We start from the raw sequence: 22,251 nt of genomic DNA on the forward strand, positions 1-22,251 counted from the left end.
CTGTGTACCTATCCTGCTGGTTTCAGGTAAGCCTTTCCACTGCCATAGCAACTGGTCTTTGAGCCTGACCCCTGATCCTGACAGGTACCTGAATTAAAAGAGTCTGGTAAATGGTTTTAGAAAATGTACATTACGGTGCATGGTAACCAATCAGCTTCTAACTTCAGCCTTTTCAATTAAGCTTTGACAATAAAACCTGAAAGCTTATTAATTTATATGCAGAGCTGCTCCAGTTTTTTGGAAATCCCCCCCCCCCCCATGAGTTTTTTAACTACCTCAGCCATACATAATCCATAATTCCAGTGGGGACACTCGTTCTGGTGGCCCTGGTGATACCTTGCGATTAACTCCATTGGATCGATTTCCTCTCATTTCCTGTTTTTGGCTATGGGACAGAAAATTAAGGAAATTCTTCTCAACAGGATACAGATGTAAAAAAAAAAAAAAAAAAAGAGTTATAACCCTCCCTTACGCTATGCAAATTGAAAGAAAACATTGTGCCTTTAGTTCTACTTTAGGGTTGTGTCTGTCCAGCTAAATAAAATTCTTTGATACTACTTCAGCACAACGATTACACCCTTTGGTTTTGTTATGTCTGCACATGCCCTCTCCAGGGACAAGAAAAAATGTCTGCATTTGTCTTTCTGGAGCTCTTGTTTGACATCACAAACAGCTAAGGATACTAGGAGGATCACATTTCTGAGAGCCAGTGACTCTGATACATCAGAATAGACTTCCTCTGTAAGGAAATTGAACTCTGCATGGCATCAAACACCAGGTGAAATTTGATAAGTATTTTTGTTTACTGTTGAGGTCAGAATTTTAACAGCAGATACTGTGAGCAGTGCATGCTTCCACTAAAACATGTGGGAGCTAACATTTATTTAAATTGTTAACTGCAGAGTTAAACTGTCCCAGTTAGTATTACTTTCAGTCTTCTGGCGTTTAGATTGTTATCATGCAAGCTGGAAAATCTCAGCGCTGGATGAAGCTGAGAGTGCAATTACCAAACATAGTTCTACTTTAAATAAATCTTCCTTTTAATCATTCTAGGTAAAGTAACAGATTAACGTTACAGTAGGGACCATATGCATCCTCTTCATACCATTTCTGGTTTCCTCTTCCACCAGAGTGCCTGAGAGGTTCCTGTGTAAGTTTCAACCTGTTAAAATTCACCCCTCCCCATCTCCTGTTAAATACTGTGACAAGAAGGGGCTCAAGCTTGTTGATTAGCCACTTGGGTGATAAAGACTGCTCATAGTTCCTCCTATAAAGAGAACTTGTTCCTTTACCTAGAATGCGCAAAGTACTGGTTCACTTTAATATGGACATGCACTTTGTATTAAGAACAGGCAGCATACACAGGATTACCTTTAAACTGTAGATAGAGCCACAAATTCATTTTGGTTTGGTGATCTGTATTTGATATCAATCCAGGTCCCAAAGAATCTTTTAAAAAAAGTAAAAAAAAAGCTATCATGTTAAATCTGGGAGTGTCATTCTTTGATGGACAGTGGTGCTGAAAGGTTAGTGACCTAGATAAGTGTTGATCACATTTCCTTGTTTTTTACAACTAAAGGTTCTGGTTATACAAGCCAATGGTAAATCTGCCTTGCTGGAAACCTTCTGATTAATGACTGACTAAAGTACAAAGCTATAGCAACTGTATAGAATTTTCTTCATTTGCCTCCTAGGCTGAGACCAGATCTGAATCTAACATAGCTTTATGGTAACTGGATGGTATGATCTCAGCTCTTCATAAAACAGCAAATGCACAGATGTGATCCACTGTCCTCATACACTGCTTAACACCCCTAAGGCCCCTTTCACACTGATGGTCCGATCGGGTCTGCCTGTCAGTTTTTCAGGCAGTCCCGATTGGACCATTCATAGACCTCTATGAATAAGTGTCCATTGACACCCACCGGCAAACCAATCTGATCCTGTACGCCAAAAACAGATGGAGTGGGGATCCGTTCCCCATCCTCAGGCAGACCAGACGACAGTCGGAGGAAATGGACAGGTGGTCCATTTCCACCCGACCTCCCCATAGGAAAAAGCAGGCTGTGCTTGTGTCTGCTCTGTGGCAGCGGAGCGAAGAAAGACTTGTAATCCGCTTGCTCAGCGGGAATCAGCTGAGAGATCTCCCGCTGAGCAAACGGATCCACTGATGGGTCTGCCCCATCTGAAAGGGGCCTTATCTGAGATTTAATAATTTGAATACTTTGTAGTCAAACGTGAACCAAAACTATACTGTGTAGAATGTGTAGAGAAATATATATTAGTGAGTTCAGGTGGTTTTTGAAGGATGATGGTAATATATCAGCAAATAGAAACATTTTGGACAGTTTCACCATTATGGAAACATTTTAGAGAAGGCCCTTTTCTGTTTCAGCATGACTGGTCACAAACCTATAAATAGACTAATTTCATGTGGATGAAATTGAGAGGCTTGTACACATTTATGACCCCAACCTTACTGAGCGCCACTGGGATAACTTGAGCACTGATTTTGAGTCAGGTCTTCTTGTTTAACTTCGGTATCCAACCCACAAATACCCTTTTGGCTAAATGCGCCCATATTCCAAAAGAAACATTCCCAAAAGAGTGGAGGCTGTTACAGCCACAAAAGGCACATACTCCACATTAATGCCCATGGTTTTGGAATAGGGTGCCTAACAGGTTCATTTAGGTGTGATGGTTGGGTTTCCACAAATCTTTAGCCATAATGTACATTTGCATTTATTCATGGTCATGTTATGAACATTGTGTGCTGCGAAGTGTATTTAGGGACATTGAGAACTGCTGGGAACAATGTGTGGATGAGAAAACACCTTAAAATATAAGGAAAGTGTTGCAAGCAGGAGATTTTCATAGTGCTGCTTAGCGCAATGGCAAATGTTAACAAAAAGAAGTATTTCTTTTTAAAATGATTTGCCACCTCAGAATTGTTACACACTTTCCTTGTGAAACAGGCCCTTAATTCTGTAATTTGTATAAGAAGATGTGTTACCCTTCAAATACCAGATCTTACATTCCCTGCTGAACAGTACAGCTAAGCTGTCGAAGGGCCTCACACCAAAAATCCACTTCTGAGTCTGTGATGTGCACATCCATATCCAGTCTTGTTTCCAGTCTAGTCAGAGTTTGGTTTGCAGAGATAACAGAGCAGAGATCATCACAGCATAATAGTGTTGCTTTACAATCATCAAACCTGGGAACAGGAAACACACAATATGAAGTTTCCCAGCTCAAGTGTTTACTGAGTTCTAGAAAAAACACATTAAGTGGCAAATTTACAACAGGACATATTATCAATATTATCATTATAGACATTGAGAAGTTTTTATTGTAATGGGAAAACTTATTTGGAAAGTATAGACACAAAGCACTGATAAACTGGTTTTCATATCTACTCTACATGTTTACATACAGTCTCTCGTGTGCTGATCAAATTGTAAATTATTTTGATTATAGGAAAAATCTCACATAAACTCCTGCAGGGTACAGTCTGGATCTCTGAGTCCATCACATAGAAGTTTCACTCTGGAGTTTTCTAGATTGTTAAAGGATAAATACAGTTTGATGAGAGATCGGTTTGTGCTAAGAACAGAGCGCAAGTCATCACAACACAAAGGAGTCAAATGACAACCACGAAGGCTGCAGGGGCAACATAAACACACAAAACTATACTTAAGGTTTATTACAAAAACATTTTTAATGTATTATACAAATAATGTTTTTTGGCATATCAGGCCTTATGTCAGAGTCTGATATACGTAATTTTTATTGTACAGTCCTGCAACCTATTTTGTGAGTCCCTCAACTGAAAGATTTAGAAGAGCCCTGCAGATTATTATACACAGTAGTTTATAGTGTAAGGGTCTGTTCACATCATAAAGTGCATAAAAGCTAATTTGCATTTTATGTGTGTTGACATCAGTTGATGTTCATTTTTTCATGCATTTCTGTTCACTGTTTTTTTGTGTCATGATGTTACTTTACTTTCAATTGTGTTGCATTTATGTGCATTTTACCTGTGTTCATGTTCATTGCGGAAAATTCCATATATGCTGCATTTTTCTACACTGCATCACACATTGCTGTTGCATGGCGGTGTGACGGCACATAGAATTCAATATGATGCCTCCATTTATCATGTAATTTATTCCAGAGTCCTGCAGACTATTAAATGGTATTCAGTATAGCAGGGGTAGGCAACCTGAGAGCCGCAGGACTACAAGTTCCATCATGCCTCTGCAAGTCATAGCTATAACTGTCAGTTTTGTAATCTTTGCAATGCCTCATGGGAAATGTAGTTCCACAACAGCTAGAGAGCCGCAGGTTGCCTACCCCTGCAGTATAGTATAATTTTTACCTCAATTTCTGTAGGGTACAGCCTGGATGTCTGAGTACTTCACTTAGAAGCTTTACTCCAGAGTCCTGTAGTCTATTGTATCCCAGATTCAGGCTGGTAAGATGGTTATTTGTTCTCAAAAAGGAGCAGATGTGAGTGCAGGATGATTGCGTGAGAGAACATTTGTAAAACCTATAGAAAGAAGAAAAGGCATTGTGAGGTTTTGCAGGTGTCTATAGACATTGAATGACAGTTTCCTGATTCCGGCACCTTAGCTTTGCCCAGGCAATGATCTTACATCTACAGTACACCATCAGAAATGGTCGGTTGAAGGTCTGTCAGGGGAAATAGGGATTAGATAACTATAAAGCCTTTGCCTATAGCATCATTAATAATAAAGATCACCCAATACCACTGTATTTAGTGGCATTTGCCTGAGCAGATACAAGAGAGTGGCTAGATGGTGTCTACACCTCCAACCATTTTGGACTGTCTATGGTCAGATAGAGGACACAAGCCAACCAGGCTAACTAACCAAGATCCATTATAAGACTGAAAAAGAAAACGAAATAGAAAGCAGTGAGGATGAAGGACAGCTTTAGCTATGAGGAGATACAGAGTGCCAAGCAACATTGCTAGAAAATGGCAATTTCTTTTAATTCTACCTTAATTCTTGTATTTTACTCTGTGGATTAGTCAGCCAAGAAAGATTTGGAGAATCATTTTCATCTTCCTCTGTAAAGGTGACCTTTTCTCCTTTTCGTAGAAAGTCTTTGCTGTGCACTTTGGAGAACCAACAATAGTCAAAACTAAAAGAAAAATTATGAAACAGTTGATTAAACAATCATGAGAATACTTCCCATCAGACAAATAGATGACATTTTAGCCATAAATAACATCAAAATTGCAGATAAAAGCACAAAAAGCAAATTTTAAATGCTTAGCTGCAGGAGTTTTTTTTAGCTGAACTCCAGGTATGATCTTACTTGCATGCTTACATTAGTCCAGCTTGGACCAATGTAAGTATACATATCTCATATCTGAAGGACTTCTGGGGAAGCTGACAATCACTGTAGTAGTTACCGCTACTGCAGTGATCATCTTCCTCTGGATTCTGTGCTGAGTGGCCCCCCCACCGCATACTGACCACAGAAGGTTGCACACCTGGCACCGCCACCATTAACAGAATCCCTTTTATTTTACAAGGTATTCTCTGATTGGATGAGACGGACATCATGACTCCACCACCTCTCTTCTCCACCTTGTCCAATTAGACAATGCCTTATTTTCATTGAAAAAATACAAGTTGTTTTGTAAATGGTGGGGTGCCGAATGAGCAACTCCCTGTGGTCAATGTCCAAGGACCCAGACGATTGCAGCTATCACTCAAAATCACTGCACTATTCTTGCTACTGTAGTGATTGTCAGCTTCCCCATGTCATGGAAATTTTGTATTGTTGGTCGAACTTTAAATGTGTCATGTATTCGTGTTATTCATATGTCTCTCGTGTGGCTTAATTAAAGCTCTGAAGGCTGCAATTGGGCCATGCGCATGTACAATGTATGTATTACAGTACTCGGCTTGGTAATGGATGAGATGGCAGATCTGCGCTTATAGACCGGCGTGTATACCACCACGGCATTCCATGCGAATGCTGCTGTCAGTAGACCGTGGGCCTGTATCCACATATCAGCAGCATGGTACCACGTGGGCTTCATAACGCAATGCGCAAGCGGTGTGAACTCCACGTGTAGGCTTATGCATATCTTACAACCCATTACCAACTTGAAACTGTATCTTGGATGGATGTTTTTTAATAAAGATCGTATCGGGCCCATCCAGGTACAGACTGATATTTTTAGGGAGTGCTTGTGCAGAGAATTTTACATACCAATAGAAGCTAGTAGGACAGGAAATATGACCTCAGATGGCTCATAGGGGGGAAGGGGAGGAAGTCTGCTGACCTCAGAAGGTTCATGGGGGAGGACCAGTGATAGATAATAGCAAAGGCTATGCTCCAATTGGAATGTATATCCTCTGTATAGGCAATCCCCATTGTATTGTTTGGTGGGAGGGATTGACTTTATTCATGTGGGGGGCATGTGTGTATTTTTAATAAAACAGAGAGCTGGGTCTAAAATCAGCCCTTATGTGGATTGCAACCAGCCTTAGAGTGTCGTGTGATCATTCTAGGGTAACGGAGCTCCATCACCCACAAATTCAACAGAACCAAAGTATTTGGATGGGCAGGAATCGTGTAGTTTGGCTGCAGTCGTGGTAAGCGAGATTCGCACAGCTTTATGGGGGATTTCTGCACATCCAACTGCGAGTACTCACGGTAAGGAGAAATTCGTTAAAGCGAATTTCCAAGACAGTTTGGCGAGCCTGGTGGATACTAACGCGTATTCTTGCGTAGCTAACCTAGAACGAGGGGGGAATGGCCATCATGAACTAGCAAAAAGTATGCCGGCACATTTCAGGTCTCTCTGCCATTAAGAGGATCGCTTTTTGCGTGTTCGTGTGGCTGATTTCGCTCTCTGTTAGCTAACAAGAAATACCGCTTAACAAGGACCTCGTTTTTTGTCCTAAACTCTTGATTTGTGGGTGAAAAGACGAGGGTTTGTCTCTGCTGAGAGCAGCAGGGGGGGTGGGTTTGGTTGGCTGGATTTGGTCAAGTTTAAAAATCTTCCAACCAAAAATTAAACGGGTATATGTTTTAGCGGGTAAAAGTTGTTGCATAGTGTTAGGTAAGTATTTGTGGGCTGTAGGTACTGTGGTGATTGCTCTACCCCCCTCCACGTGAGGTAATTATTACAGTGCTGAAAGGCTTAGGTTAATTGTTAACTGTTGTAAGATCTGTGTGTATGTGATCTGTACAATGTTTTGTGGAACTACTGCTCCCAGCAAGCATGCAGCAGGGGGTCCTTTCTGTTACATGTGCATGTTAGTGTGATATGTTGGTGTTTTATGTCCGTTCTGTGATTGTGCCCAAATTGTGTTGTATGTGTGCTTCATATTGTTGTGTAATTGTCCAGTGTATGTTCTGTCTAAAAGTCTGTTTTATGTAAGAGGCAATTTTGAGGCTAGAGTCTGCCGTGTGCTCCTCTGTGGGGGGTCATTCTAGTATCTGCCATGTGCTCCTCTGTGGGGGGTCATTCTAGTATCTGCCATGTGCTCCTCTGTGGGGGGTCATTTTCTTGACTAAACCACATGGACTCCTTTTGTTTGGTGGCCATTTTGTTGGCTACCAAATGTGCAGTAATCTCTATGCAATGTGCATGAAGTTTCCTATATGCATTTGACCCATATTGTGTTTTTAATCCAAATTTTTTACAGTTTAAGTTGTTTGCTTTTAGCTTTAAATTTGCGTATTGCCAGCCAATTTAAAGTGTGTTAAGCGAGTTTTCCCTTCACGTGTTCCACATTTAGTGAGCGCGGTGAAGTCTGGGTTTTTGCACATAGATTTCTTGTATAGTGATTATGTTTTTCTTGTGTTTTTCCTGTTAAAAGTAGTTCCTTATTGTAAAGCGGGTTTGTTTTAAGCTGCTGTGTCGCGTGTTTCACGTCCAGCAGACTTTTTGTGTAAACGGTTCTAGGTGGTTGCAGTAAAGATTGCGTGTATAATGTGGATCGTTTAGCGGTGCTGATAGGAGTGATTTTTGCGTCAGCAACAAGGTTACTTTTGGCGCAGTTTTTCGGTTCACCTCTGTGTAATTGTTTTACTGTGAAACGTCCCGTGTTTTTCATAAGGATCCACTTTGTCCTTTTTAACAGTTTTTCAGGTTGAAAAAGGGTTTTTCTGTGTGTATTAGGAAAGTTTTTTTTCTTTACACAAATTTCCTAAAGGTCAGTTAGCAGGTTTCTGCCCAACCAGTGACCCCTAAGTAACATCCAAGAACCCCTCTTTTTGTTTTGACTTGTGTTAGCTACTGTGTGCAGGGAGAGAAAAGCCACTTTCATCATTGTGCGGTGTGGCCTGCCAAACACAGTGGGTGATGAGAACCACATAAATTACGCTGTGTGAGTGGGCGGTCCAGGGAAATCCTGGTTACCACAAACACTTCGGGTGGTCAGGATCACACAAATTGCGCTGTGGGAGTGGGAGGTGTGCTCTCAGTCTGACCGCCACTTGATGCGCTTCGGGTGATCGATAAGTATCACATAAATTACGCTGTGCTGGGAAAGTGGTGGAATCAGGCCTCTCGGTAGGATCCCACCGAGTGCTCCAGGGGGTAAACAGGTACCCGGACGCGGGATATATACCAGTGACTAGTCACGATGGGCAGTAGTCAGTCCATGAAGAGAGAGGGGGAAGCAGCCCTCTTCAGGGTAAGGACAGCTGCACAACTGATGAAGGTGAGTTTGGGGGGGAAGTCTACAGAACCCCTCAAAAGGTGGAATAAATGGTCGAAGGGTACCAGATGGGAAATTCCCCGGGAAGGTACATTTGACGCATGGAGGTGGGAAAAATTCATCTCTGAATTTGAACCACAGATGCAGGCGTCAGAACTAGAGATCGCACAGCTATGGCTTCACAGGTCAATCCAATTAGGGAGGCAGGGCATACATAAACTGGTGTCTGTCCGGAAGAACCAGGTGATGTATACCTGGCCTCCAGAGGGAATAAAACAGGAGGATCCAGTGTCAGAGGTGGAAGAAGCTCTTTCAGGGCTGACTCTACTAAGGCAGGCAGGATCAGGGTCTGCTGGGGTCCCCCAACAACCAACAGTGGCTGAGATAAGTATAACTGCACCTGTCTCTTCTGTTAGTGACGTCACTCTTGACATACCTTCTGTGTCTTCTGTCTCTATGCCTCAGCCTCTGCCTCTACCTCTCCCTTCTCCCTGCTTCACCCCAGCTCCTTCTGTTTCCAACTATGAAGCCTACTCAACAACCGATTTGCAGACTATCTGTGAATCAAGGGGAATAGACACCCGGTTAAAAAACAGGGCGGATTGCATCAAAGCGCTACGAACCACTGATCAGACCCCAGCCCCCCAGCTATACCCTGATTTGAGGGACCTCAAACCTGAAGGTGCAGTAAGCGAGGTGGTTAATCTAAGCCCACCGATGATGCTGGGTCAGCCCTTGCACTCTTCCCGGACCGAGGCCTATCCAGTCAGGGTGCAGCAATTTGAAGGTCCTCCCAATGCACGGGGGGAACGGACTTTAGGGGAACGGGTAGTTTGGCATGTCCCCTTCACCCCGGCAGAGATCCGCACTATTCTGGCTGAGCTCCCGGACTATCGAGTCAATCCGAGAGGATTTGCTCGAATGTTTGGACAAAACCAGTTCAGCTATGGTATGAGCGGGTCAGATTGTGCACAGATCCTACGGGCAAAGGTGGGCATGGAAGTGGCCAGTACAGTGATTGCAGGGTGCTCTATAACCACGCATGAGGAGATGACTTCAGGGGGCAAAGAGTTCTGTACACAGCTAAAGGCAAAGCTTCCAGAAATGTATGGTGCTACCTCTACTACGGACATGATGAAGCTCACCCAGGGTCCTAATGAGGAAAGCGCCTGCTTCTGGCGCCGTCTCAAGCAGACAGCACTGGATGCAGATCTGGAAGTTGGACCTGATGCTCCAACTGAAGGGGTAAAGGTGACCGCGACGCACATTCTGTTGCGGGCCAAATTTTTGGAAGGCATCAATACTAAAATTCGGGAAAGGCTGGTTCTGGCCCGACCCGAATATAATGAGATGTCTATCCCTGCTATCCTTTCCACTCTTGCGGCAATAGAGAGGGAAATGGATAGAAGAAAACAAGACAAGGCCAAAGTTCTTATGTCCCAGACCCCACACGAAAAACCAAGGGATCTGGGTCACAGGAAGGATAGGCCCCCACCCAGGTGCTTCCAGTGCCACCAAACGGGGCACATGAGGAGGAGCTGTCCCCAATTACCTAAAGGTCGGTGGCAGTTCATTCCTGATGAGTCCTCCGCCCCTATGACCACCATGGTAAGTAACTCCTATGAATTCTCATAGGAAGTTGACAAATCGGTGTCGGCCCAGATCCATCTTTTTCTAGAGGAATTAAAATATCCCCTCCCTTGCCTCACTGACACCGGTGCAGCAAGAACGGTCCTGCGAAAACAGGACATCCAAGGCAAGGTACCCCTCTCAGGGGAAAACCCTCCTAACCCCTACTAACCTCACTATCAAACGATGCACTATTCTTAACCCAGCTTCTCTTCTTCCTGTGTCGGAAGATGAGAAGGGGGGGGAGGACAGCAATGACAGTGCTGAATTTTGCAACACGACTAACAATACTAACACCTCTTCTGCTAACATGTCTTCTTTGTCCACTACTAATCTCTCTTCCAAAGGACACGACTGCATTTCTTTGGTGGAACTGGAGTCAGCGGCGACACACCCCGTATCACCCCGAGAGTAGCGGTAAGGTTGAACGTCTTCCGATACCCAAAAACCTTGGCCTGAGTGTCTCCCCATTGCCCTCTATTCCATCCGGAATGCCCCTCGGCAACCACATGGGCTGTCACCCTACGAGGTGTTGTTTGGGGGACCTCCCAAAACAGGGTTGTACTTTCCTCAACAGTTGTTGTCTTTGCATTCACAGCTTACAGGTTATGTGCAATCTCTGCAACGGGAGCTGCAGAAGATACACCATCGGGTTCGCGAATCGCTCCCCGATCCAAATACAATAACAGGTGTTCTTTCTATTGAGCCAGGTGATTGGGTCGTCCTAAAGAAACATCAAAGAACCGGACTCGAGCCACGGTTCACCGGACCATACCAAGTCCAGCTGACGACACCTACCTCACTCAAGCTCGAGGGACGAGACAACTGGGTGCACGCAAGCCACTGCAAGAAGCTTCTCAGCTACACCAGAGAATGAGGGGTGTCATTTTCCTTTTTCTTTTTGTTTGTATGTCTTACATGTGTGTGAACGGAGGAAAAGATGGCAGATACCCCAACCTTTTATTTAAAATGCACCTACGTTTAGCCAGAACCGCCAACAAAACCAACTGTTGGGTATGCTCTAAGCCCCCACCCAGTCATCACATGTCCGCAATGGCCGCTGTTCATGCCCTATATGACATCCGCGTCGGCATGAAAAAGCAAGGGACCCCTGGTCAGCCCCCACGTAGACATTTATCGGTAGAACTTAATGACACATTTTTAGCAGGTAACATCAGTTTCAGCACCAATATTAGCTCTAGCTCCTGTAGGGCCCTCACCAGTCCATTATGGGTAACTGGACAGCTAGGCAGCCCTCAGGTGTGCTTTAACATCAGCTTTGGCACAGGTAACAAGTTTGTTGGGATTACCACCTGCGAGGGAGGTATAACTGTCAATCTGACTAACCAGACTTCCTTTCTGAGTAACCACACTGACCGACCAGACCACGTGTGTTGGAAGGACGGATGTGATGTGCAGACTGAGGGAGCAATCCCCCAGTCTGTGCAACTGTTGCTCAGTACCAGAGGCCGAACGAGGAACTCCTCCTGTTCTGCTCTGACAGGTCCATACTATTTTCTGTGTGGTTCGGCAGCCTATAGAACATTTCCCCAGAACGCGAAAGGTTCGTGTGCCCTCATAAAGCTAGTCCCCGCATCCTATGTAGTGATGGACCATGAAGAGTTGATGGTCCACAAGAAGGTAAGGATGGCAGGGAGAGTTCGCAGGGAACTGTTCTCTGAGGGCGACCAGGCATGGGCTTGGTTCCCCTCATGGACAGGATGGGGAATAGAACTTATGAAGCGCCTGAACAATTTTTCTGTCATCGTGGATAGTATGTTTAACGAGACCGTAGAGGCTGTCAGAGAAATTGCCCAAGAACAACGACAGATGGGAATTTTAGTGCTTCAGGAGAAGATGGCCCTCGATTATCTTTTAGCCGCCAAAGGGGGGTTCTGTGAGTTCATCGGAGAGGATTGTTGTACTTGGATAGAAGACACCGATGACAAGGTCCAGGCCCATATGGACAAAGTTAGTGAACTACAGGGAAAAGCTAGAGCTATAGCTAGTGAGGGTTGGAATCCGTTCAAGGGTTTGGGAGGATTGGGAGATTTCCTGTTCTCCATCGGATCTTGGTTGAAGGAAGTGGGAGTGTATATCCTGATGCTTCTCTTTTTCATCTGCCTTTTATATGCCGCGGTGAGATGTTCCTGTTGCCTCATCGACCGTGTAAACCAAGCTCGGGCAGACGACCACATCTCCATGCCCGCTCCTGGGATCCCACTCCAACCACCGATCGGAGGAAGACCTCACCAACCATCCACCTTCTCTACAGATTACGTCCTGGCTTCCCTCTAATTTATCTCTCTGAAGACCACATTCTCCAAGACCTTCAAGCAAGCTTCAAGCCTCATCATGGTTTGTGTCTGCGATTTGGAAAACTGTCTGGGTCGAGACCAGCCTTGTGTGGCCCCGTCTGCAGGGGCAATTTGAGAATCTGTTGCTGGATCTCCCCAGACCACCGTGGGATCACAAGCTTTATTCATACCACAAGTCTGTTTGTGGTTTTTGCAAGAGCCTTCCTGTAGTGAAGGTTCCAACGCTCTTGAGGATCATCGCTTCAATCAAGCCTGTTTGCGTCGAGTCTGCGTCGGGTCTTGTTGTTTCAGGTACCCCGTGGAGCTTTATTCTCAGGGACAACTACAGGAACTCTTTGAAGTTTGAGACTACACCCATCAAGCTGAAGAAGATCAAGAAGGGACACGAGGAGAATATGATAAAACAGGAGGGAATGTCATGGAAATTTTGTATTGTTGGTCGAACTTTAAATGTGTCATGTATTCGTGTTATTCATATGTCTCTCGTGTGGCTTAATTAAAGCTCTGAAGGCTGCAATTGGGCCATGCGCATGTACAATGTATGTATTACAGTACTCGGCTTGGTAATGGATGAGATGGCAGATCTGCGCTTATAGACCGGCGTGTATACCACCACGGCATTCCATGCGAATGCTGCTGTCAGTAGACCGTGGGCCTGTATCCACATATCAGCAGCATGGTACCACGTGGGCTTCATAACGCAATGCGCAAGCGGTGTGAACTCCACGTGTAGGCTTATGCATATCTTACAACCCATTACCAACTTGAAACTGTATCTTGGATGGATGTTTTTTAATAAAGATCGTATCGGGCCCATCCAGGTACAGACTGATATTTTTAGGGAGTGCTTGTGCAGAGAATTTTACATACCAATAGAAGCTAGTAGGACAGGAAATATGACCTCAGATGGCTCATAGGGGGGAAGGGGAGGAAGTCTGCTGACCTCAGAAGGTTCATGGGGGAGGACCAGTGATAGATAATAGCAAAGGCTATGCTCCAATTGGAATGTATATCCTCTGTATAGGCAATCCCCATTGTATTGTTTGGTGGGAGGGATTGACTTTATTCATGTGGGGGGCATGTGTGTATTTTTAATAAAACAGAGAGCTGGGTCTAAAATCAGCCCTTATGTGGATTGCAACCAGCCTTAGAGTGTCGTGTGATCATTCTAGGGTAACGGAGCTCCATCACCCACAAATTCAACAGAACCAAAGTATTTGGATGGGCAGGAATCGTGTAGTTTGGCTGCAGTCGTGGTAAGCGAGATTCGCACAGCTTTATGGGGGATTTCTGCACATCCAACTGCGAGTACTCACGGTAAGGAGAAATTCGTTAAAGCGAATTTCCAAGACACCCATCAGCCCCTTTAGGTATGAAATATGCATTCTTACATTGGCCCAGCTGCACCCATGTAAGTATGTAATTAGGAACATACCTGGAATTCAGCTTTAACTTGAAGTGTTATTCTGAACTTGCTATCAAGTTTGACTAATTACGTTCTGTGCTGGCCAAGCTCCTCTGCAATTTGACCACTCACTCCTGATGTTGCTGCTATCTCTCTGATGGATTTGTTTCATTTTTGAAGCCTTACAATGGCCTGTTTCACTTGCATGTACAGCTCCTTTGAACGCATGCTGAAGGTTTACAGCAATAGATTCCAAATGCAAATACCACACTTATAATCAACTCCAGACCTTTTACCTACTTAATTGATGAAGAAATAATGAATGAGTAGCCCACACCTGGCCATGAAACAGCTTTTGATTCAATTGTCCAATTACTTTTGGTCCCTTGAAAAAGGAGGGATGGCTACTCTTAAGAGCTGTAATTCGTAAACTCTTCCTCCAATTTGGATATACATACCCTCAAATTAAACCTGAGAGTGTGCACTCTCAGCTCATATCCATTGTACAACTATAGCTTGAATATGTTTTGCTTAAATACCTGAAACAATCTAAAATTGTGCTTATGTCCAAATATATATGGACCTAACTGTATATTTAAAAGATGTTCACGAAAATAGGAATTCCGACTCTGAATGTAAATTCCTTATCTTGGGGGTACAGTAGAAGACACAGGACTTGTTTTCAACCGACCATGGATTATATGCTGCTACCCTCTTCATGTCATGATGGGTGACGCTGTGGGGCACTGATGGGCGGCACTGCTGGGCAACACTGCTGTGCACTGATGGACGACACTGATGGGTGACACTGCTTGGCACTGCTGGGTGGCATGGATAATCAGTGCCCTGACTATTAATTCAGCTCTCCCGTCACATTTGCCGGTTATCGGCAGTACTTTTCTCACGCTGTGACAGTGTGAGGAAAGTGCAGCTGATAACCGGCAACTGTATTTACATTGTGATCCGCCATGATTGGCCTTTTACCTTATCACATGATCAGCTGTGTCTGTAGCGCTGACTGTGCGCCGCTGGGGGCTCGCTCTGGGAGGATATCCATGGACGCCCTCCCAGAACTGAATAACCGTGCTGTAGCCATCTTTCGGCTATAGCGTGGTTGGGATACAGTTAAGAAAGGATAATACTTCTTCAGATGTGAACAGGTTACTAATGTTAGCAAAAAAACTGGAGCCTCACAGAGTAGGCAGGGTTATATGGCTGTGCTCCTGGGGGTAGCCCTAGCAAACGTTTTTGCCAGGGTCAAATTACCTGAAGGTAGGGGCATATAACCCATGGTGAAGGAATACAAGTCCTGTGTCTTATACTATACGATAAAGATATTTGAATTGTCTTACAAAAACTACCTACAGTTGTGCTCAAAAGTTTGCATACCCTGGCAGAAATTGTGAAATTTTGGCATTGATATTGAAAATATGACTGATCATGCCAAAAAATTCTCTTTTATTGAAGAATGATGATCATATGAAGCCATTTATTATCAAGTAGTTGTTTGGCTCCTTTTTAAATCATAATGATAACAGAAATCACCCAAATGGCTATGATCAAAAGTTTACATACCCTGGAATGTTTGGCCTTGGTACAGACACACAAGGTGACACACACAGGTTAAAATGCCAATTAGAGGTTAATGTCCCACATCTGTGGCTTTTTAAATTGCAATTAGTATCAGTGTGTAAGTAGTAAATGAGATTGTTAGCTCTTACGTGGAAGCACTGACTAGGCTAGATACTGATCCATGGGGATCAGAAAAGAACTGTCAAACATCCTGCGTAACAAAGTAATGGAACTTTATAAAGATGGAAAAGGACATAAAAAGAAGTCCAAAGCCTTGAATATGCAAATCAGTACTGTTAAATCACCTATTAAGAAATGGAAAGTTCGGGGATCTCTTGATACCAAACCAAGTACAGGTAGACCAAGAAAGATTACAACCACAACTGACAGAAGAATTGTTTGGGATACAAGGGGAAACTGATAGGTAACCACAAGAAAAATATAGGCTGCTCTGGAAAAAGACAGTGTGGTTGTTTTGAAGGAGCACAATATGATGACAGTTGAACAAAAATGAACTGCATGGTCGAGGTGCCAGAAAGAAGCCTTTACTGCATCAATGACACAAAAAGGCCCGGTTAGGCATGTCAAGGTGTTGTCAGGCATATTGTAACTGGGCTTTTTTGTGGCATTGGTGCAGTAAAAGCTTTGTTCTGGCACCTCGACCAAACAGCTCATTTTTGTTCAAGTATCACCATATTGTACTCCTTGAAAACAACCACTCCAGCTTTTTCCAGAGCAGCCTGTATTTTTCTTGTGGTTACCTATGGGTTTCCCTTTGTATCCCGAACAATTCTTCTGTCAGTTGTGGCTGCAAACTTTCTTGGTCTACCTGTACTTGGTTTGGTATCAAGAGATTCCCGAACTTTCTACTTCTTCTTAAGTGATTAAACAGTACTCATTGGCATATTCAAGGCTTTGGACATCTTTTTATGTCCTTTTCCATCTTTATAAAGTTCCATTACCTTGTTAGGCAGGACTTGACAGTTCTTTTCTGATCCCCATGGCTCAGTATCTAGCCTAGTCAGTGCTTCCACGTAAAAGCTAACAAACTCATTGACTTTTTATACACTGACACTAATTGCAATTTAAAAAGCCACAGATGTGGGACATTAACCTCTAATAGGCATTTTAACCCGTGTGTGTCACCTTGTGTGTCTGTACCAAGGCCAAACATTCCAGGGTATGTAAACTTTTGATCAGGGCCATTTGGGTGATTTCTGTTATCATTATGATTTAAAAAGGAGCCAAACAACTATTTGATAATAAATGGCTTTATATGAGCATCCATCCTTCAATAAAAGAGCATTTTTTGGCATGATCAGTCATGTTTTCAATATCAATGCCAAAATTTCACAATTTCTGCCAAGGTATGCAAACCTTTGAGCACAACTGTAGTACCTGTAGCACCTGTGACCAATTAACCCCTCCCCTAAATTAGCAGACTGAAGGAAAGAAAGGAGAAAAAAATGCTATTTAAAAAGTGACAGAAAAGGTGATTTAAAAAAAGTAAAAGCTACTAGCAAGACCCCAAAGAAGAAAATAAAACTACAAGCACCAGCAATCACCAGCGGTCAAAAGCAAAACTGTTTTTCACTCTCCACTCAAATTTCCCACTCTTTTTAGCTTCCAGCTAGCAAAATGTGCTAAAAACACTATGGGGGTGGGATATTAGATGTTGACTGATGGAGGCTTCAGCTCCCTGTTACTCCTATAGAGCATAGGCACAGCCTGAAGGGGCATGACAGTCTGTGATTGGTAGAATCTTTTTTCAGATATTTTTAAAGTGTGAGCAAAGTGAAAGCTATTGTCAGCCAACTTAAACTCCACCAATACCATGTAATTAAAAAAAATATTAAACATTTCCTTTGAAATATAAATTGGCAGTAAGCTTTAACCTATTGGCGCCGACGGTATGCAAATATGCAGCCTCTCGGCAGCTAGGACTTGACATCAAGAGGATTCATATTTGTGTACCCAAAGTAAACACACGTTTTGAAAGCGCGCCCTGCACGCTTCCGCCACATTTACCAGCACCTCATGGAAAGGTCCCAATTGCCAGTAGCGATTGGGACCTTTTCAATCATGTGACAACCAATCACGGCAGTCACATGATCCTAAACCCTGCCACGTCTCCCAGTGTCAAAAACCCCTTAAAGGGCTGGGAGGTGCCAGCGCCAAGGGATTAAGCACAGTGTTGCTATTAAAGCGATACTAAAGTTTCATTTATTTTTTTTAAAATAACAAATATGTCTATACTTACCAACTGTGTGCAGTGGTCTTGCACAGAGCAGCTTGGATCCTCCTCTTCTCGGGTCTCCTGCAAGCTCTCCTGTCTGTCAGGTGCCCCCACAGCAAGCAGCTTGCTATGGGGGCACCCACTACTCCGTGTGTCCATTCACACACAGAGCCATGGCTTGACCCTGCCCCCTCTCTCTCCACATTGGCTGACTGGCTGTGATTCACAGCAGTGAGGGCCAATGGCTCCTGCTTGCTGTCTCAGCTAATGAGGAGGCAGAGACCTGGGACAGCCGAGGCTGTTGTGCTCATCGAAGGATCGCGATGGGGCTCAGGTAAGTATTAAAGGGGCAAGGGGCACTTCTGCACACAGAAGGTTTTTTCACCTTCATACATAGAATGCATGAAGGTAAAAGACCTTGAGTCACTTTATCTATTTATTTAGATTTTTTATTTTTAAAGACTTTTTATATGTCATGTGACTGGCAAAGCACCAACCAGCACCATGCAGACACAGACTAAAAGTCCAGACGTACTCTGCTGCTATAAAGCATGTATTAGCAGAGTACTAGAAACTGAGGACTGGAAAGACCTGGGAAGCATCACTTGAATGATGAACAGCAATGAATAAATAAAGTACTCAGATGCTTTTTTATATTAAATTAAATACAATGGAATAATCTTTATACATAAAAAGAAGGGATAATGTCAATTAAACATTGTGGGGGGTATTCAATAAAGCTGCTGCGCCACTTTTCTGGCATTAATCTTTCTTGTTAAAGGATAAATTCACCTTTGGAACATGTAACATGTTTCCATAGCCACAGCCGTGCCCGGCGCACCCCCTCACTCTGACAGATAGTAAAAGGAGAAGTCTCCCTGTACTATCTGTCAGATTTGAAAACAGCGTGCCCGTGCAGGGCTCCGCCCACACGGCCGCGCCACTCATTCACAAAGTTCTGTGAATGAGTGCCTACAAGTCCCTGTAGCCTTAGCGGTTGTCAGCTTGTAGTTTTCAATTAACTCCACAGTGCCGTGGTAGTTCATTGAAGCTTCCTGTCAGAATATCTGCTTGACCATACATCCCCTATGGCAAGCAGATATTCTGACAGATCTGCAGGAGACCTGTACGGCATCAGCGATCTACTGATCCCTGGTGCAATGCTTTGCAGGCTCCTTTGGACAAAAATAATAAATGCACATTTTTTTACCTGCAAAAAAATGTGCATTTATTATTTTTGTCTAAAAGGTGAACTTATGCTTTCATATATTGTGCCACATTCATGAAGCATTTGCAACTCCTGCATCAAATTCAGGTAGTTCTAAAATGCACCTCTTTTACGTTGTGTCTCACTGAATGTGCCATTTCTGCATTGTGTTGCACTGCCAAATTCAAAAGTGAAACTAATTAAGACCAACTCTCTTTTGGCGTGCAGAGAAAAACTGGCTGACAGGTTTTGCAAAAGTGTCTCAAATTAATTCTAAAAGTGGTGCCGCATGAGCCAAATTCATGTACATGTTCTAGACAGGTACATGGATTTTGGCACATTCTTTACCAATTTATTATGCATGAGAGACACTTTCACAAAATCTCTCTGTGCCAGTTTGTTTGAATACCAGGGTGTATGTTTAGTATCACTTTAAGGAAAGATATGAAAGAGATTGAGACCTAGCCTGATGTTTGAGAACCAGTGTAATCCTGATTCACACTGCATTCTCTTTCTCATATTATCCTGCGTAAACAATCATTTTCTCTTTGAAATTCCACTAAAATGACTGGTGCTCATTACTTTATGATAATATTATTATACAGGATTTCTATAGCGCCAACAGTTTGCTCAGCGCTTTACAATATAATGGGAGACAATACAGCAACAATACAGTTCAATATAAGAGGGAAAGGAGGGCCCTGCTCCTTGGAGCTTGCAATCTAGGAGGGAGGGGCTAGTGGTACAAAAGGTAGTAACTGTGGGGGATGGACTGGTTGGAAGAGTAGAAGATTCCATTATTAGCTGAGGGCAGGATAGGCTTCCCTGAAGAGATAGGTTTTCAGAGATTGCCTAAAAGTGTGCAGAGTAGGCAATAGTCTGATAAATTGGGGTAGAGCATTTCCAGAGAATGGGGGAAGCTCTGGAGACGAGCATGGGAGGAGGAGACAAGGGAGCTAGAGAGCAGGAGGTCTTGCGAGGAGCAGAGAGCACAGTTTGGGTGATATTTAGAGACAAGATCATTGATGTAATTTTGGGGCAGAGTTATAAACGGCTTTATAGGTGATTGTTAATGTTTTGAATTTTATCCATTGGGCAATGGGAAGCCAGTGGAGGGATTGGCAGAGAGGGGTGGCAGATACAGAACGGTTAGTAAGGTGGATAAGTCTGGCAGCAGCATTCATGATAGACTGAAGGCCAATGAGGAGGGAGTTGCAATAGTCAAGGCGAGATATAACAAGGGAGTGAATAAGTTGCTTAGTGGTTTCCGAGGTTAGGAACGGGCGTATTACTTCTAAACATCCAGAGAAAAGAAGCACTTCTGGGATTCATGTTTTTTGGGACTTTATTGCATATAAATTAACTAGTAACTTTTTGTATATAGCTGTTGGTAAGCTGGATATCAGCAGCACAATGGCTAAGTGGTTAGCATTTCCACCTAGCAGCGCTAGACTCATTGGTTTTAATCTCAACCATGGCACTACCTGCCTGGAGTTTGCATGTTCTCCCTGTGCCGGCATAGGTTTCCTCTCACACTCCAAAGACATGCTGTTAGGTTAACTAGCTCCTGTCTAAATTGGCCCTAGTATGTGTATGAATATGAGTTAGGGACCTTAGACTTTAAGCTCCTTGAGGGTTAGGGACTGATGTGAATATACAATATATATGTACATTGATGGTCCTATGTAAGCACCTGTAAGAAATAAACTTCCTTTCAAAATCATGATGGTCTAATTATTGATAGCAATACTGTTGAAAGCTCAAATAATTCAAAGTATAATGATCATAGTCACCCACCAAAGCAAGAGACACCTGTGTAACAATGAAGATAATATTTCCAGATCCTTTGCATCAATTGCGATCCATGTGAAAAGGAGAGCCTGAAAACTTTTGCAAGCCTTCAAGCAGTAGGACAGCTGCTTAGAACAATTCTGGCCCCACCAGGATTGACACATCCAGATCGGTTTCACCTCTAAATGTAAAAGCTGAGACATGACTCTCTTTATGAAAACCTCATCCTGAGTCTCATATAGACAGAAAATGGCATAAGTGGAGTCAATTGATGGTTTATGTATCGGATTCATAAGCCATTCTTCCATTGCAGTCCTGGCTGGGATTGAAATATTGATACCTGTGCTCTTTGAGAATGTTTTTATCTCCTTTTCATTAAAGAGGCCAAACAGAAATTGCACAACTAATGTTAAATGTGGGTGTTGTGCACACAATGTTGAAAGTGTGTCACCTTTACAGATCTCTGGCAGGGAAATGTCATCTCTTACTCCAGAGATGCCTTCCTCATTTCTGGAACCATCATCAAGTGCATAAAACAGAGCAGCAAAGAACTCCTGTACACTTAGGTGGATGAAACTGTAGTAAGTCTGAGTGTCAGTGTCCAAGTGAAAAACATTCTCATTCAGAAATACAGACTCAATCTCAGACAGAGAAAGTTCATGTCTTTCCAGGTCCTCTTCCTCAAACAAGATTTGTTGCTTCAGAACTCCCTCATTGGCCAAGGCACACAGTTTCTTCAGGCAGGTGTGTACTGGCTGGTTCCTACCATGGTATTTTATTAAACCCTTCAGGTAGAGGAGATAAACAGAGGTTACTGTTTTATACTGAATTAAGTCAAATTTTTTTTTAATTTGTGGTTTCATTACAGTACACATAATCCAGCATGCAATAGGAATAGAACACATGGTATACAGAATTTAGTTGTCTTTTATTAGACTGAGGGCTTTTTCTGCCTGCATCATTTTTGTTTTTAAAGAAATTGTACAAATATTCCTCACAGTCTTTCCCTGTAAATCCCAACACTTCTACATAGCGAGAATCCTCAATGAATGTATTTAGTTTGGCCAAGGCCAGTGACCTTGTGGTGATAATAAAAGAAGATTGTTTGAGAAACTGTTTCCTGAGCAATTTTTGTAGAAGTATCTCTTTGTGAAGTTCCTCAAAAACGTCATGACAAGCCTCTGATTCCTCCTCCAGAGTCCATCTTAATTCATCAAAGCCATCAATTATAAAGAGAAGCTTTCTGTGACTTCCAGGATCTTTCAGAAGAGACACCAGATAATCTGAACACTGCAGTTTGCAGGTTCTAGACAAGAGTCCCACAAGAGTTATCTTTCCAGTGATTTTGCTGATTTCTCTGCAGATGAGATAAAACACAAACT

At 43.1% G+C, this 22,251-nt stretch overlaps 1 protein-coding gene across 1 annotated transcript; it reads right to left on the reverse strand.

Moving 5' to 3' along the window:
* Positions 1–2,990: 2,990 nt before the first annotated feature.
* Positions 2,991–21,789, reverse strand: LOC149465896 (NACHT, LRR and PYD domains-containing protein 12-like). Its single transcript, XM_089673216.1, has 5 exons — positions 20,858–21,789; positions 5,023–5,166; positions 4,379–4,549; positions 3,490–3,660; positions 2,991–3,214 (listed from the first exon to the last, which is right to left on the reverse strand). The coding sequence occupies exons 1-5, from the start codon at positions 21,772–21,774 to the stop codon at positions 3,031–3,033; spliced, it is 1,587 nt and encodes a 528-aa protein (XP_089529342.1). The 5' UTR covers positions 21,775–21,789; the 3' UTR covers positions 2,991–3,030.
* Between the last annotated feature and the right edge of the window lie 462 nt (positions 21,790–22,251).

This window comes from Staurois parvus, unplaced genomic scaffold, assembly GCF_062004578.1.
Source record: "Staurois parvus isolate SC_StPar_1 unplaced genomic scaffold, SC_StPar_1.0 ptg000136l, whole genome shotgun sequence".
NCBI classification, from domain to species: domain Eukaryota; kingdom Metazoa; phylum Chordata; class Amphibia; order Anura; family Ranidae; genus Staurois; species Staurois parvus.